This window comes from Sphaerodactylus townsendi, linkage group LG02, assembly GCF_021028975.2.
Source record: "Sphaerodactylus townsendi isolate TG3544 linkage group LG02, MPM_Stown_v2.3, whole genome shotgun sequence".
Lineage (NCBI taxonomy): Eukaryota > Metazoa > Chordata > Lepidosauria > Squamata > Sphaerodactylidae > Sphaerodactylus > Sphaerodactylus townsendi.
This window is the reverse complement of record NC_059426.1, coordinates 91,302,364-91,317,848: the sequence shown is the minus strand read 5'-3', so window position 1 is coordinate 91,317,848 and position 15,485 is coordinate 91,302,364. Positions and strand designations below refer to the sequence as shown.

The 15,485-nt window shown below is 40.1% G+C and overlaps 1 protein-coding gene across 1 annotated transcript in view; it reads right to left on the bottom strand.

Moving 5' to 3' along the window:
* Positions 1 to 818: 818 nt before the first annotated feature.
* LOC125426318 (F-actin-monooxygenase MICAL2-like) overlaps positions 819 to 15,485 on the bottom strand; it is a 50,416-nt gene continuing 35,749 nt past the window's right edge. Inside the window, exons 10-12 of the mRNA XM_048484578.1 lie at positions 8,458 to 8,557; positions 7,611 to 7,684; positions 819 to 2,294 (exon numbers count right to left, since the gene is read on the bottom strand). Of these exons, the coding sequence (XP_048340535.1) occupies positions 2,110 to 2,294; positions 7,611 to 7,684; positions 8,458 to 8,557 (359 nt within the window). The 3' untranslated portion in view covers positions 819 to 2,109. The remainder of the gene's footprint in view (positions 2,295 to 7,610; positions 7,685 to 8,457; positions 8,558 to 15,485) is intronic.

The window sequence follows — 15,485 nt, the reverse complement described above, 5'->3', positions numbered from 1 at the left end:
AGATCTGACCCTAGAAACAATATCATTCATATATAGAAGAAGAAGAAGAGTTTGGATTTATATCCCCCCCTTTCTCTCCTGCAGGAGACTCAAAGGGGCTTACAATCTCCTTGCCCTTCCCCCCTCACAACAAACACCCTGTGAGGTAGATGGGGCTGAGAGAGCTCCGAGAAGCTGTGGCTAGCCCAAGGTCACCCAGCCGGCGTGTGTGGGAGTGTACAGGCTAATCTGAATTCCCCAGATAAGCCTCTACAGCTCAGGCGACAGAGCTGGGAATCAAACCCGGTTCCTCCAGATTAGATACACGAGCTCTTAACCTCCTATGCCACTGCTGCTCCAGTAGGTATTCTTTCGTCACTTCATATTGATTGATGAAGAATCAAGTGAAATGTGTTCTAATAATTACCGTACTACAGCAAGTTTCTTAGATTACTAGGGGAGATTAGAGGGAGTAACAGAGAAGAAGACAGTCAGAAGCTATTGATCTCAGATGGCCAGTTTGAGGTTTGTATTGAGGGCAGTGATATACTTTCTGCAATGTTTGTTGGTTTCTCAAAAACATCTGGATTGGCCTTGCAGAAAATGGAATGATAGATTATGACAAAGTCATAGTTTGCCTAGGGCATCAAGGAGAATCTGGACAGCCATATATGGGGGTCACTATATCTAGACATGTATGGATTTGGGCATGTAGGTCACTATGCTGAAAAAGTTAGGAACCATTTCAGAGTGCTATTTTTTCTCCAAAATAATACTAATAACAGACAAAGGCACATCTGTAAAGACAAATAAAGGACTCATGTACTGTACATCTCATTTCTAGTATAATTTCTAATATAATTGCATTTTATATGCTAAAGAAGTTTTATGTAAACAATTATAGATGTTCAATTAATAGCCAAAACAGAAAAGTATATTAAAAGGAAAATGTATGCTTATAAGTTACATTCTTATGTAAACAGCACACAATAATAACACTGCAGAAGAGCACACGTCTTCCCTCTACCCTTTTCAGAAGCACCATGGCAGCAGAAATTAACCAGGATTATAAATATTGGCTCCTAGGTAGACATACCGTCAGTATTAGCTAAACATCATAAAGATTCACTATGCATTATTTGTAACTGACATCCTGTTTTTCCTCCTGTTCCTTTCACTAGGGCATTGGGGGTATTTAACAAACAGCTACAGTATTTAAGCACCATTCACAGAGTTAAGTAATTGTTAAATCTCTTAATTAAACAGAAATAATCCCTCTTGTTTTGAGTTCCCTCACCATGAATTTTAATCCAAGTGTAAAAAATCACCTACAATAATCAATGATGTATCCAAGGCTATACAAAGTTAATTAATAAGTGCAATTTTGGGATTAGTTCTTGCATCACTGAGTTGCAATCTTGCAAACAGTCCCGTTTGTATCAGTGGGATGTTAGTGCATATTAACTGAGCTCAGGAGTGCAGCCCTGGTATAAATGTGTAAAGTATTAATGTGGAGCATATTTGTGCATTTTTCCACAACAGGAGCAAAAATATGATTTAGTTATTTCTTGCTAGGAAATACTGGCATTATATTAAAATGTAGCCAATTGTTGTGCTGTTGTCATCTGCCACAGTTCTGGTTTATACACAACTGATAGTTACATGATTTTTGATATGAGAATATCTCCTAAACAGATGCTAATGTAGTACATACTTTTTTTCATGAGTACATACGTTTGCCTTTGGTTACAGCTGCAGCAGTTTCACTTGATCCCTTTTGTTAAGTATAATCCCTTTAATATTACATTACTGTGCCACAAGTTGCAAATATTTACCACTGTATTACATTTTCAATTAATATGTACAATGTCCTCAACCTTGTAAATACACCTGGTAAATTATTTCCGTTTAATACTGAACTAACATATCTTCTGCAGTTTATTTACAAATGAATACAAAATCTAGTCACAAAACTTTTTTTCTCCACTATGAGAAGTAGTGTTGAAAGTTAACCCATTGCTGTACTGGAGGTGCTTATTGTAAAAATATGAATACATAGCTTTGTGACCATCATTAAAAAGTAAGAAAAATATACATGATATATTCACAAATACAGAAAGGTGGATGGAATCATGTCCAGCTGAATTGGTATCCTCTGGACAACATGGACTTTTCCAAATGCTTGTCTTGTGCTTCTTCCTCTATCCTCTGCTCCTCTAAGAAAGATATAAGCTTATCTCTTTCTTCAGCCACTATCATCATCTCATCAAAAGTTTCATATTCATCACTCAGGTCCTTTTCAATATCCGAACTGTCTGCCATATATTTAAAAGAAATATTATAAAAGTTAGTTTTCTAATCTCAGTAAGTGATGATGGCATCATCATCATCATCATCATCATCATCTCATTATTATTATTATTATTATTATTATTATTATTATTATTATTATTATTATTATTATTATTATTATTATTATTACAACAAAAACAACAAAAATAATACATAATAAATTTCAAAATCCTAAACAACATTAGCACCCTTAAAACACAGCACAGCAGCAACATCATAAAAAGTACAATCTAATTTTAAAAGCAGAAATAAAAGCGAGCAGTTACAGACAACTCCTACCCTCTTAATATATTTTTTCTCTCCATAGCCTGTCCCTGAAAACACATCTCTCATGTACTTAGGGTACTGAGCTTGGGAATGTTTCAAGTGAAAAAGACTGCAAGGAGGTAAGCTATGGGTGAGAAGAAAACTGAATCCTTTCAGCCTGTAAACACTAAATAAGATACTCATTCCTCCTTTACTTAAAAAAATCTGGTTTAAAACATGCATAGGCCCCTTGTGCACAGGCCAATAAACGCGGGGTAACGATGGTGAAAAACTTGTTTTTGGGGGGAACTTCTCATGGTTCCCATCCCTAACATGGGTCTGCCCCGTGCCCCCCCGATGGGTTTTACTTGAATCACACTTAAGAACATAAGAACATAAGAACAAGCCAGCTGGATCAGACCAAAGTCCATCTAGTCCAGCTCTCTGCTACTCGCAGTGGCCCACCAGGTGCCTTTGGGAGCTCACATGCAGGAGGTGAACGCAATGGCCTTCTTAAGTGCTGTTGCCCCCGATCACCTTTGAAGTTCGGCTAAGGCATTTGCAATCTCAGATCAAGGAGGATCAAGATTGGTAGCCATAAATCGACTTCTCCTCCATAAATCTGTCCAAGCCCCTTTTAAAGCTATCCAGGTTAGTGGCCATCACCACCTCCTGTGGCAGCATATTCCAAACACCAATCACACGCTATGCGAAGAAGTGTTTCCTTTTATTAGTCCTGTAATTCTTTCCCTCCCAGCATTTTCTCAATGAATTCCCCTGGTTCTAGTATTGTGAGAAAGAGAGAGAAAAATTTCTCTCTGTCAACATTTTCTACCCCATGCATAATTTTGTAGACTTCAATCATATCCCCCCTCAGCCGCCTCCTCTCCAAACTAAAGAGTCCCAAACGCTGCAGCCTCTCCTCATAGGAAGGTGCTCCAGTCCCTCAATCATCCTCGTTGCCCTTCTCTGCACTTTTCTTTTTTCTCATCTCCTCAATATCCTTTTTTGAGATGCGGCGACCAGAACTGGACACAGTACTCCAAGTGCGGTCGCACCACTGCTTTATATAAGCGCATGACAATCTTTGCAGTTTTATTCTCAATTCCTTTCCTAATTATCCCCAGCATAGAGTTTGCCTTTTTTACAGCTGCCATGCATTGAGTTGACATTCCCATGGAACTATCAACTAAGACGCTTGCAAATCCCTTTCCTGGTCTGTGACTGATAGCACTGACCCCTGTAGCGTGTATGTGAAGTTTGGATTTTTTGCCCCCATGTGCATCACTTTACATTTTGCTACATCAAACTGCATTTGCCATTTCTGGAGCCCACTCACCTAATTTATCAAGGTCCGCTTTGGAGCTCTTCGCAATCCTTTTGTAGGTTCTCACCAACCCTACATAATTTTGGTATCATCTGCAAACTTGGCCACCACGTGCTTTACCCACCCCTACTTCCAGGTCATTTATGAATAGGTTAAAGAGCACTGGTCCCAAAACGGATCCCTTGGGGACACCACTCCCGACATCTCTCTCCATTGTGAGAACTTCCCATTTACACTCCACTCTTTTGTTTCGTGTTTCTCAACCAGTTTTTAATCCATAGGGGGACGTCCCCTCTTATTCCTTCATGGCTGCAGTTTCTCAACAGCCTCTGCTGGGGAACGTTGTCAAAAGCCTTTGAAATCCAAGTAGACAATGTCCACCGGTTCACCTCCCTTGTCCACATGCCTGTTTACACCCTCAAAGAACTCTCTAGTAAGTTTGTAAGGCACAGGATTTGCCTTCTCTGCAAAAGCCATGCTGACTTCTTTTCTCAGCAGGTCTTGGCTTTTCTACATGTTTAATAATTTTATCTTTAATGATAAGGATTCTACTAATTCTACCAGGAACAGATGTCAAAACTGACTGGCCTGTAATTTCCCTCGGGTCCCCCCTAGATCCTTTTCTTAAAGATTGGTGTGACATTGGCCATCTTCCAGTCTTCAGGGATGGAGCTCTGATTTCAGGGATAAGTTGCATATTAAAGTGAGAAGATCAGCAATTTCATGCTTGAGCTCCTTAAGAACCTCTTGGGTGAATGCAATCTGGGGCCAGGGATTTGGTAACATTTAGTTTATCAATGGCTGCCAGAACTTCTTCCCTTGTCTACCACTATCATTCTTGAAGTTCCTCGGATCTCGCCTCCTAAGAAGCTTTGGTTCAGGTGCAGGAATGTTCCTCACCTCCTCTTGGGTGTGAAGACAGATGCAAAGAATTCATTCAGCTTCTCTGCAATCTCCCTGCCATCTTTTAGCACACCCTTTGTTCCTTTGTCATCTAACGGGCCTACCGCTTCCCTTGCTGGCTTCCTGCTTTTGATGTACTTGAAGAACTGTTTGTTGCTGGTCTTGATGTTCGCAGCCATGCGTTCCTCATAATCCTTTTTTGCCTCCCTTACAGCTAACTTGCTTCTCTTTTGCCACCATTTGTGTTCCCTCTCATATTCTTCATCAGTCAAACTGGACTTCCATTTTCTAAAAGACATTTTCTTTTTTCTGATAATTTCCTCAACCTCTCTTGTTAACCATGGTGGCTTTCTTTTGGACTGGGTGCTGCCTTTTCTAACCTGTGGAACACATTCCAGCTGAGCTTTTATTACTGTGTTTTTAAATAACCTCCAAGCATCCTGGACAGTTTTGACTCTCAAAGCATCCTGGACAGTTTTGACACTTTCTGCGGGGTATTTTGAAAAGCCAGGGTTGCAGCTGCTTGTGTGCGAACAGCCGGGCAGGAGGTGCTCTCAGTGGCTGCGCATGCTGTTTGGTGTTCCTTCCCACCCTTTATCTGTGACCCCGCAGTTGCACAGTGATGTCCGGCAAGGCAGCATGACTGGGGAGGTCCATTGGTGGGAGGTGAGTGGGCAAAAAAACCTGTGCCTCTGTGTGAAGATGCAACAGCAGCCCACATTGCCTCTGCAGGCTCCGGTCACTGCCTGCACGGAGGCATGCAAATGAAACAATGGGAGAGCAGGTTCCTTTATCCCACCTACAACCCACTCTCGCTGTGCTGTGTGGACGGGACTGTAGATCAGCATGCTGCCATTTCTACTTCAGCCCTCTGCCAAACCAAGGCTGAGATCTAGCACACTGAAAAGTGTTGATATTTGTAGGGAAATATATCCACTGTGCAAATTACTATCTCCTTTGCTAATTCCATTAGCTTTATAACCATTCCCATTAGTTTAATATTTTGGTTTTTCGATGTGAAAGCAGGAAAGGGAATCAGGAAAGATGCAGAAGCCAGCTATGCCATTCTTTGGATCCGACCAGACAGAATAGCAGTATGTGAAAAATGTATATCACAGCCAGTTATTTGATGAAGAAATTAATCACCTGTCATTCATCTCCTGCTTAAAATTTCAGTTTTCATTTTCAGTTTTCATATTCCAGCATCATATAGCCGTTATGTTTGCCTCAATAACATGAACCTCTACATTACTATATAAACATTACTCATGTTAAAAAGAAATGTGGGTATATTCATATCCATTTATTTCATTTCTTTTAAATAGATAAAACAGCACAAGCTAGTCCCAAAAGCTGCATCTTCTGGCTATTCAGAAGAAATTAACACTGGCAGTTGTGGATTTTGAGTTTGGGACAATTTTTTAGTTTAAGACTGTGGCTATACTCCAGGGGTGAATGCATTACCCAATTCTCCAGTAAATGTATATATTTTGATGCATTTCCATTAGCTCCTCCCCTCAATTCAAATTCCCAAACTGCTTTTAAATTCACACAAATATATGAAAGATAATGATTCAGTACAATGGCTGCACGTGCATCAGTTTTGATCTTTTGATCTTTGTTTTATGTTCTGCCAATAACTTTTGCTTTTCACATAACTCAGATGAAATTCTCAGGGACTGTATTCTCCCCGCAAAATTTTAGGCAGATAGGGAAACTGACTGTTGTGGGTTTTCTGGACTGTGTGGTCATGGTCTGATGTTTTTGGCTCCTAATGTTTCACCTGCGTCTGTGATGAAGACACGACATGTCTCTGAAGATTCCAGCCACAGATATGGGCAAGACTTGAGGAGCTAAGACTACCAAACCACAGCCACATATCCTGGAAAATCCACAATAGCTATTTGATTTTGCCTGTGAAAGCCTTGGACAAGATAGCTGAACATCTGCTTTTCATGGAATTAATATTCTTGCCACAGAGATGCATGGATTGAGAAGATTTTTTTCTTCGGCAGCATTCTCAGGGGGTGAGGGGGTAGGGATAAGAATGGGGCACGTGGAATATTTTCTCTCTTGCTATCCTTCCCACTGCTCAGACAATTGAAACCTGGCAATAATGCCAGAATAACAATCAGATCTGAACAATTCAGTTGTTAATAAGTGTTGGAATTATTGCAGTGAACCATTTATTTATTTAAAACATTGATTAGCCACCTTTCTTCTTTATGGTGCTCAGGGCAGCTTACAATGTAAATAAAATATATAAAATAAAATACATTAAAAACAAAAGCCAAACTTTAAAATCTCAGCTCAGGAGTGCTAATTATGTTAACCAATGGCAGTCCTAAATAAAACCATCTAGCAGCTATATCAACTATATTAATAAATGAATGAATGTGATTCAGATCTTGATTAATTATCTGAATGCCCATTCCTGCTTTTTTGGTCAGTTCCTTTCAGCAGCTCTTCCACTAAGCCTTCATCAACTATTTTGCAAACCAAGAGGAATATAAAAAACAGAAACCTGTATCCTAAACCTGCTCTGCAAAGTTTGAAGCTTCTGTTCATCCTAAGCATTCTTCCTTCAATGTGAGTGGCTCTTCTGTAAGAGGAGGAGGGCTTCACACTTTGGAATTGTAGGTCAGTATTGGAATCTGGTCAAAAAACTCCAGTGGGCAAAGGATTGTACATAGTGTGTTTCTGGATGATCAAGTAGTCTCTTGTATTTCTTAAATCTAATTGACATGCATACACAAGCATATGTGGCATCACAGCATATAACTCAATTCAGTAGTTTGCTTACCGGTAGCAGCCATTTTTTCTCTCAGTTTCTGCTCCAGCCGGCTTTGATGATCCTCTAATTCCAAGTCTTTGGCTCTGAGCACAAGGAAAATAAAGGCTATTTCAGCCAACTAATCCTCAATAGCTTTACTAAAAATATAGAAGGGGTAAGCTTAAGACCCTTTTCCAAAGTTATTTGTGGGTAGGCAAACTAAGGCACAAAGAATTTATGTGTAAGCAAACTAAGGCACAAAGAGCTACAAACTATGTGCAAAGAACTACCTATGACGGTGAAGAGAAGAAATTCTCTGCATGCTATGTGTTGACAGAACTGATATAGTATATAGTTATTTAAAGACCCTGTCCAAGCACTTCCACCACCAAAGTGATACATTTGTACCCATCCCTTTTTCCTCGTTTTGAAACGAATTACAAATTGTATGTTTGGATATGCATGTATGGTACTTCTGTTTTTCATAAAGTGCTCATCTGTCAGTGTTACCAATTTGCCTACCTGTGGGATTAAGTGCCTAAAGATTTATCACAACAGAATATATTCACTATACAAATTACAGTACCTGCAATAACGTTCGCTCACTGAAACTACATATTGAAAACAGATTGCTGCTTTTGGGTGCATTTATTGTAAAACACCTTCCAGTTACAAAATGACAAAAAAAATAAGAAAAAGCAGCTATTGCACTCCCTGTGCTAATGGTGATATGCTATGCAAGGCATAATGCAACAGTTTAGTTCAGTAATTATCTCTGCATGCATCAGAAAGAAAATCCTCTCGGTGGATCAGGAGCATATTCCTCCTATCTCTAAAAATTGTCATCACTAATGGCAAACACTGAGTTCTTACTTACCTGATCAGGAGTTCATATTCATAGCGCATTAATTTATTCTTCTCCAATACCAGCTCAAACCATTCATGCAACAGCTGAGTTTCATCATGTGCGCCTGAATCTGTTTAAGATATCAACAGTAAATTTACAAAATTGGGTTTTCAGGATAGCCCTGCCATATTTGCAAAGTTGTATCATATAGAAAATGAAAGGTTTTTTCTTTTGGTAGCCAGAAAATTCTGAAACTAAAGTAGCTAGATGGTAGGGAAAAAATGTTCTAACATGTATAAACTTGCATAACACATACACACACACCTACAAGTTAAAGTCAGTAATTCAAACAGCCAATATTACTCTTGATTTTTTAAACAGGATATAGAGCATTAGACAAGTATTCTAATTTCAAGGATTCTCAGCACCTTAAAGCTAGAGATGCTTAAGATCAGATCCGGGAAATTCATCATACATTTTCCTCCCTAAGGCAAGAAGGAATGAAGAAGTTGAACACACTGCTGTGTTATGTTCACATAGTGGCTGCTTGTGGCTGCTTAGTACTCATATGGACTTCAGAGTGGAAGAGAAGCAATGTCAATCAATCCTTGGACTAATCCTTCTGCTGCAGCAAGCAACCACTACAGGGATAGATTTCCTGTCATCCCTCAACCAGGCCGGTAGTCATGGTGGGACGAAAGAATAAGAGTTTGGATTGATACCCCACCTTTCCTGTAAGGAGACTCAAAGCAGCTTACAAACTCTTTCCTTTTGTCTCCCCACAACAGGCAATTTGTGAGGTAGTCGAGGCTGAACGAGTTCAGAGAAAACTGTGACTAGACCAAGGTTACCCAGCAGGAATGTAGGAATCGGGAAACAAATCTGCTTCACCAGATAATAGTTTGCTACTCATGTGGAGGAGTGGGGAGTCAAACTTAGTTCTCCAGATTAGAGTCCACTTGCTCTTAACCAGTACACCACACAGTGCACATTTGCCATGCCCCTCCAATCATCACTAGAGGTTAGTGTGAAATCTGTCACAAGACTTTCAAGTGTAAATTCTCTATGTAAAGACAAAAGAAAGGAATTGAGGAAAAAAGGTGTAGATCCTATCATAAATCTTTCCAAGTATGCAATTGGCTAAAACAGAATTAATAGTTAGCAGGCTAAAGTGTCCTGATTTTAAAAGGCTGTGAGGAGTGGAGTAAAATTATGTTTGAGTAGAGAGAAAGAGAGAGAGAGAGAGAGAGAGAGAGAGTGTGTGTGTGTGTGTGTGTGTGTGTGTGAGAGAGAGAGAGAGAGAGAGAGAGAGAGATTAAGTAATGAGGGGTAAAAATCATGTTGTACTAGACTCTGAACAAAGCAAAGAAACAGACAGAGAGAACACGACAGTGTTCCACAATAGTCCTAAAGAACTCTTACTGCTGGAGAAAATATTTTTGACAGAACAGGAGACAAATAATAAGGAATTTAGGCCCAGAAGTAAGAGAGAACAAGCCTTTTGTGAATTTATATGACCCCACAGGAATCTTATTCACAGGGGAGGTTTGTGGATTTTGCTCTGAAGATAGAAAGTTGATGGTAACAGATTCCTTACCCTTGGGCAGCTCAGAGATCATAGCACTGTTGCATGATGTGTGTATGTTCACTTAGAAAAGAATCCTACTCACAGATTATGTATATTTATTTAATTATTTAATTAATTTATGGTCCATGTTTCTGAATTACACAGTATAAAACAATGCAATCAATCAGAAGAGACATCTAATAAACAATGCAATAGGACTAGGATTATAGCAATTTGAAACACCAAAAATCATTGCACACAATATCTCAAACAATGCACAAAATGGTATTACAAAGCTAGAAAGTAATGCAGAAAGAGCAGGATAATACATACAGCAAACATAAGAATTCAAGAAGGCTCCCACACTTCTTTAATTCTGCAAACTATTTAAAATAGTGTTTTTGAAGAGCATTTTTATAAAGCTAATAAAGAACAACCTATGCCACAGTATATACTATTCCATCATGCTCTTACAGCCTTGTTTTCATTTTTTTGTGATTCCATTTTCTGCATGGCTTGACATAGCATGTGTGATGGTTTTTTGCACTTTTTGAATTTTTGTAACTTTAATCCTATTGCATTGTTTCAGAGATCTCTCATGCTATTTGATTACATTTCTTTATACCATATAATTCACCTTGAGTCTCAAGTAGAAAATGGATCTATAAATATAGTATACAAATATACTCATTTGACTCATTTGTTCCCCGCCCCCCAGATAAAAATTGTCCAGCTACGGGTTTACTACCAATGAAGTCTATTCTTTGCATGGCTGAAAAATTAGCTCTGTTGGCCTTGGATCACTTTGTCATCTTATTTTTAGCCTGTGGGTCAAGTTTTAAAGTTACCCATGACTAGTAACCTTACAGTATTACAAAGTAAGAGCTATGGTCCATACCTTAATATAACATATTCCCATCTGTTTCACCATCCTGTTTCCAAAAAATGTCCCCCCATTGCCTTTGGAAAGCCCCAAAGTAGGGCATAAAGGCAGCACCCCAGATTTCCTTAATAGCTGGTATGCAAAGGTCTACTGCCTCTTACCTCAGAGAATCCATCAGGTGCATGCATATAGTATTAGCATTTTATTTGTTGCATAAAATACACAACTGTACCAGCTTGCCTATTGGAAGCAGCTGGTAATTGTCCTCTGCAGCCCCATGCCCAAATGTAAAAGAGATCAAGACACACACTGTGAGGGGAACTATTACACTCTGGCCAATTATGCACAAGGTGTCTGCTGCTTGATGGGGATGAATGTCTGTTGCGACAAGATTTCTTGTATGGACGTATTTCCTTGAGGCCCGCTTTCATTTTCCATTCTCTCCATCCCAAGCAAAACCACTTCTAGCACAGCTTTTAATTTGCTTTGCAGCTAGAGCAGTCAGATTTGTTAGTAAGCACAGCTTTGGCTCAAGGATGTTCCCTCCACCCATGGCCAACCTACCTAGCTGCACCCTTCCCACTCTCTCATATTGCTATCCACGCTTTCCTCTTCACCCACCTTCCATGTTACTGACTTCTTTCAGCTTCTCTAAATGCTAATATTGGGATATCGATATCTTGATATAATAATAATAATTGAAAGAGGGTTTTTGCAAGGAACAGTACAAGCAGGGTCTCTTTTTGGTTCCACACTCCCCTCTCGCTTTACTTCCACCCTCCCCAATGATTGGTAGGGCTTCTTAAAACTTTATTTCAAACAAGCCTCATTTTAAAACAAGCCTCTGTCTTTTCCTGTGGCAGAGAGAGAAAGGAGAGAGAGTGTAGAAGGATAGGGAGGGGGATCCAGCACTAGGTCCCCTTTTCCAATAGTGTGTGGTCCATGGAATTGCTTTGCCTCTTTCTTTTGGGAGGGGATATAATTTTTTTAATGGGCTAGAATATTGACATAACTGCAGTCACAGATATATTGATATAATTGCAATTATGGGTATGATGAAATCTGTGCCTTTAATAAGGAGTTGATGGGCAGAGTTAAGAGAACCAGAAAAAGCAGAGACTTCAGCAAGCAAGCTGCAAGGCAGGCAGTGAATGGCTCCTTGGGTTTAAAAAGAAAAATGCAAGGGGAACACACTGCAGCCTCATTGCTAAGACCCCTGAGGTAAGAGTTCCATACATAATGGGCCTCTCTTTGGAACAGCTGCTCTGCTAGGATCCTACAGATTTAAAAATACTGCAAGAAACTAGAAAATGATCTGGGAATATTTAGTATTGAAGGGCCAACACAGAAGATCACTGGAGCCCCATCGAAGCTGCTCACAGTATGCAAGAAATTAAATAGCTGGACAGGCGAATAACACCAAGTGAACACTCCCTAAACAAAAGATTAAATAACTAGCCACAAATCACACTCAACCTGGTCTGTTCTCTTATAATAGCCACCATTATTCACAGGACTGAGATTATTTCTAATTTTATTTCTAATTCTTATAATGCATAAATTGTTGTTGTTCCACTTGCAAGAGCATCAAGGTCTCATTTGCTCATCCGCCTTTGTAGCACTTTGTTTCACCCCCACACATGTTCTCTTCTTATTCATTAGCTACTGGACTGAATAGCTTCCACTAACAAAAGACCCTTTCATTCTGCAGTCACACAATTATTAGAGGGGAGCTGCATTAATGTCACTGAAGACAAGCACTAGCAGGCCTGCCTCTAAATTTGGTTATTCACAACCTCTGCAGCTCAATATTATTGCTTAACTGTGATGTTTTTCTAATTACCTTAATAATACCTATTAAATCACTTGAACTCCATAAGCACAACCCTACTTAAATACAGCTTAAACTAATGAGAAATGGTCATTCATTAAGTAATAATGCACATTATTTTGTGAAAAGGATGAATGAATGGAATTATATCAGCTGGAATTGTACATTAACAACATGAACATTGTTATAAGAAAACCCCAAAATTAATAGTTTTCATGAGCAGTTTGCTGAGCTGGAAATTTTTTTTTTTGCATGTGACAGTTATGATGGAGGAGAAATCACTGTTCCTTCTAGAACACCTGCATCTAGCTTGCCAGTGATCAATCAAAAGACAGGAAAAATGTAACCTTAATTTTAAAAAATTACATTACTGAGGCTGGTAATGAGGAAAGGAGCTTCTCTTTTTCAAGATGCAGCAAACAGGCAAATTGATAACAATTTGGTATGGCATATTTGATTTTTGCACCGGGTGTTCTTTGGGCAAAACAGAATGTATTGAATCCCAAGATCTGCAAGCAGATTTCTACCCATGCAACTGATTTGTCTCGGCTCCCTCTTTCTGCTACAGCTTCCTGTGTTTTCTGGAGGACTACTCGTGAGAATCAGCCAGCAATACCCGATAATTATGTGGATGTTGTGCTGGATGGTGCAGCTCAAGGAAGAAATCAATGAAAATCATGGATCCTGCTATCACAAAAATTTCTTCTTCTTTATTTTATTTATACCAAGACCAGGCTTAGGGTGCTTTACAGTGAAGTTGAAATCACAATATAAAATATAAATAAATGTGAACACTAAATCATAATATTTCTGATGGCACACTATTCAATAAAAAGATCCTAGCCTAAAAAAATTATTTGACCCCCACCCCTCCTGACAGGAATCATTCTCTACTTATCAGAGGAGGAGGAGTGCGCAAGTTGAAAATGTGTGTGCAGCCAGGACTGAGAAGGCCCTGGCTCTGGTTGAGGCCAATCACATTTCCTTGGGGCCAGGGACCACCAGTGGGTTACTACTGGAGGACCAAAGTGTTCCCTTTGGGCAATACTGGGATATGCGATTTCCAAGATACAAGGACAATTCAAGGCCTTAAAGGTCAAACCCAAAACCTTGAGCATTATCCAGAATTCTATTGGCAACCAGTGCAGCTGGCATAATATTGGTAAAATATGCTGTCTCATTGTTGCCCTGGTGAGAAGCCTTGCCACCACATTCTGGACAAATTTTAACTTCCAGATCAACCTCAAGGGCAAGACTTGCATAGAGCAAGTAACAGTAATCCAATAAGGAAGTTAAGAACATAAGAACATAAGAAAGAGCCTGCTGGCTCAGACCAGAGTCCATCTAGTCCAGCACTCTGCTACTCGCAGTGGCCCACCAGGTGCCTTTGGGAGCTCACATGCAGGATGTGAAAGCAATGGCCTGCTGCTGCTGCTGTTCCCAAGCACCTGGTCTGCTAAGGCATTTGCAACCTCAGATCAAGAAGGATCAAGATTGGTAGCCAGAGATCGACTTCTCCTCCATAAATCTGTTCAAGCCCCCTTTAAAGCTATCCAGGTTAGAGGCCATCACCACCTCCTGTGGCAGAATATTCCAAACACCAATCACACGTTGCGTGAAGAAGTGTTTCCTTTTATTAGTCCTAATTCTTCCCCCCAGCATTTTCAATGAATGCCCCCTGGTTCTAGTATTGTGAGAAAGAGAGAAAAATTTCTCTCTGTCAACATTTTCTACCCCATGCATAATTTTATAGACTTCAGTCTTATCCCCCCCTCAGACGTCTCCTCTCCAAACTAAAGAGTCCCAAACGCTGCAGCCTTTCCTCATAGGGAAGGTGCTCCAGTCCCTTGATCATCCTTGTTGCCCTTCTCTGCACTTTTTCTATCTCTTCAATATCCTTTTTGAGATGCGGCGACCAGAACTGAACACAGTACTCCAAGTGCGGTCGCACCACTGCTTTATATAAGGGCATGACAATCTTTGCAGTTTTATTATCAATTCCTTTCCTAATTATCCCCAGCATAGAGTTTGCCTTTTTCACAGCTGCCATGCATTGAGTTGGCAGTCTGTGACTGATAGCACTGACCCCTGTAGCGTGTATGTGAAGTTTGGATTTTTTGCCCCTATGTGCATCACTTTACATTTTGCTACATTGAACTGCATTTGCCATTTCTTAGCCCACTCACCTAAGTTTGGAGCTCTTCGCAATCCTCTGCGGTTCTCACCACCCTACATAATTTGGTATCATCTGCAAACTTGGCCACCATGCTACCTACCCCTACTTCCAGGTCATATGAATAGGTTAAAGAGCACTGGTCCCAAAATGGATCCTTGTTACTGTTACATGGATCACTGTGGCCAGATCCATATGAGTGTGGTAGGGGACCAACTGTCTAGTGTGTGGCAGATGAAAAAAAGGCCACTCTGGCCATATGTACAACCTTGCCTTCCATAGGAGAACTCCACAGTCACACCCAGGATCTTTTCAGATGAGGCAGATGTTAAAGCCACTAATTCTAATCATATAAGTTGGAAACCATCCACCAACTCCACCTAACCTAGCCACAGAACCTCAATCTTCAATGGATTCAACTTCAGTCTGCTGTTCCTTAACCAACAGTCCATGGCCTCCAGACACTGCCAGAACATCTGGGGCAGTGATCAGTTGACACTCCATCATCAGAAAAATCTGGGTGTCCTCAAGCATATTGGTGATAGCCCAGCCCAAAGCTCTGAACCAGCTGTGCTAGGGGCTGTGTGTAGATATTAAACAACCT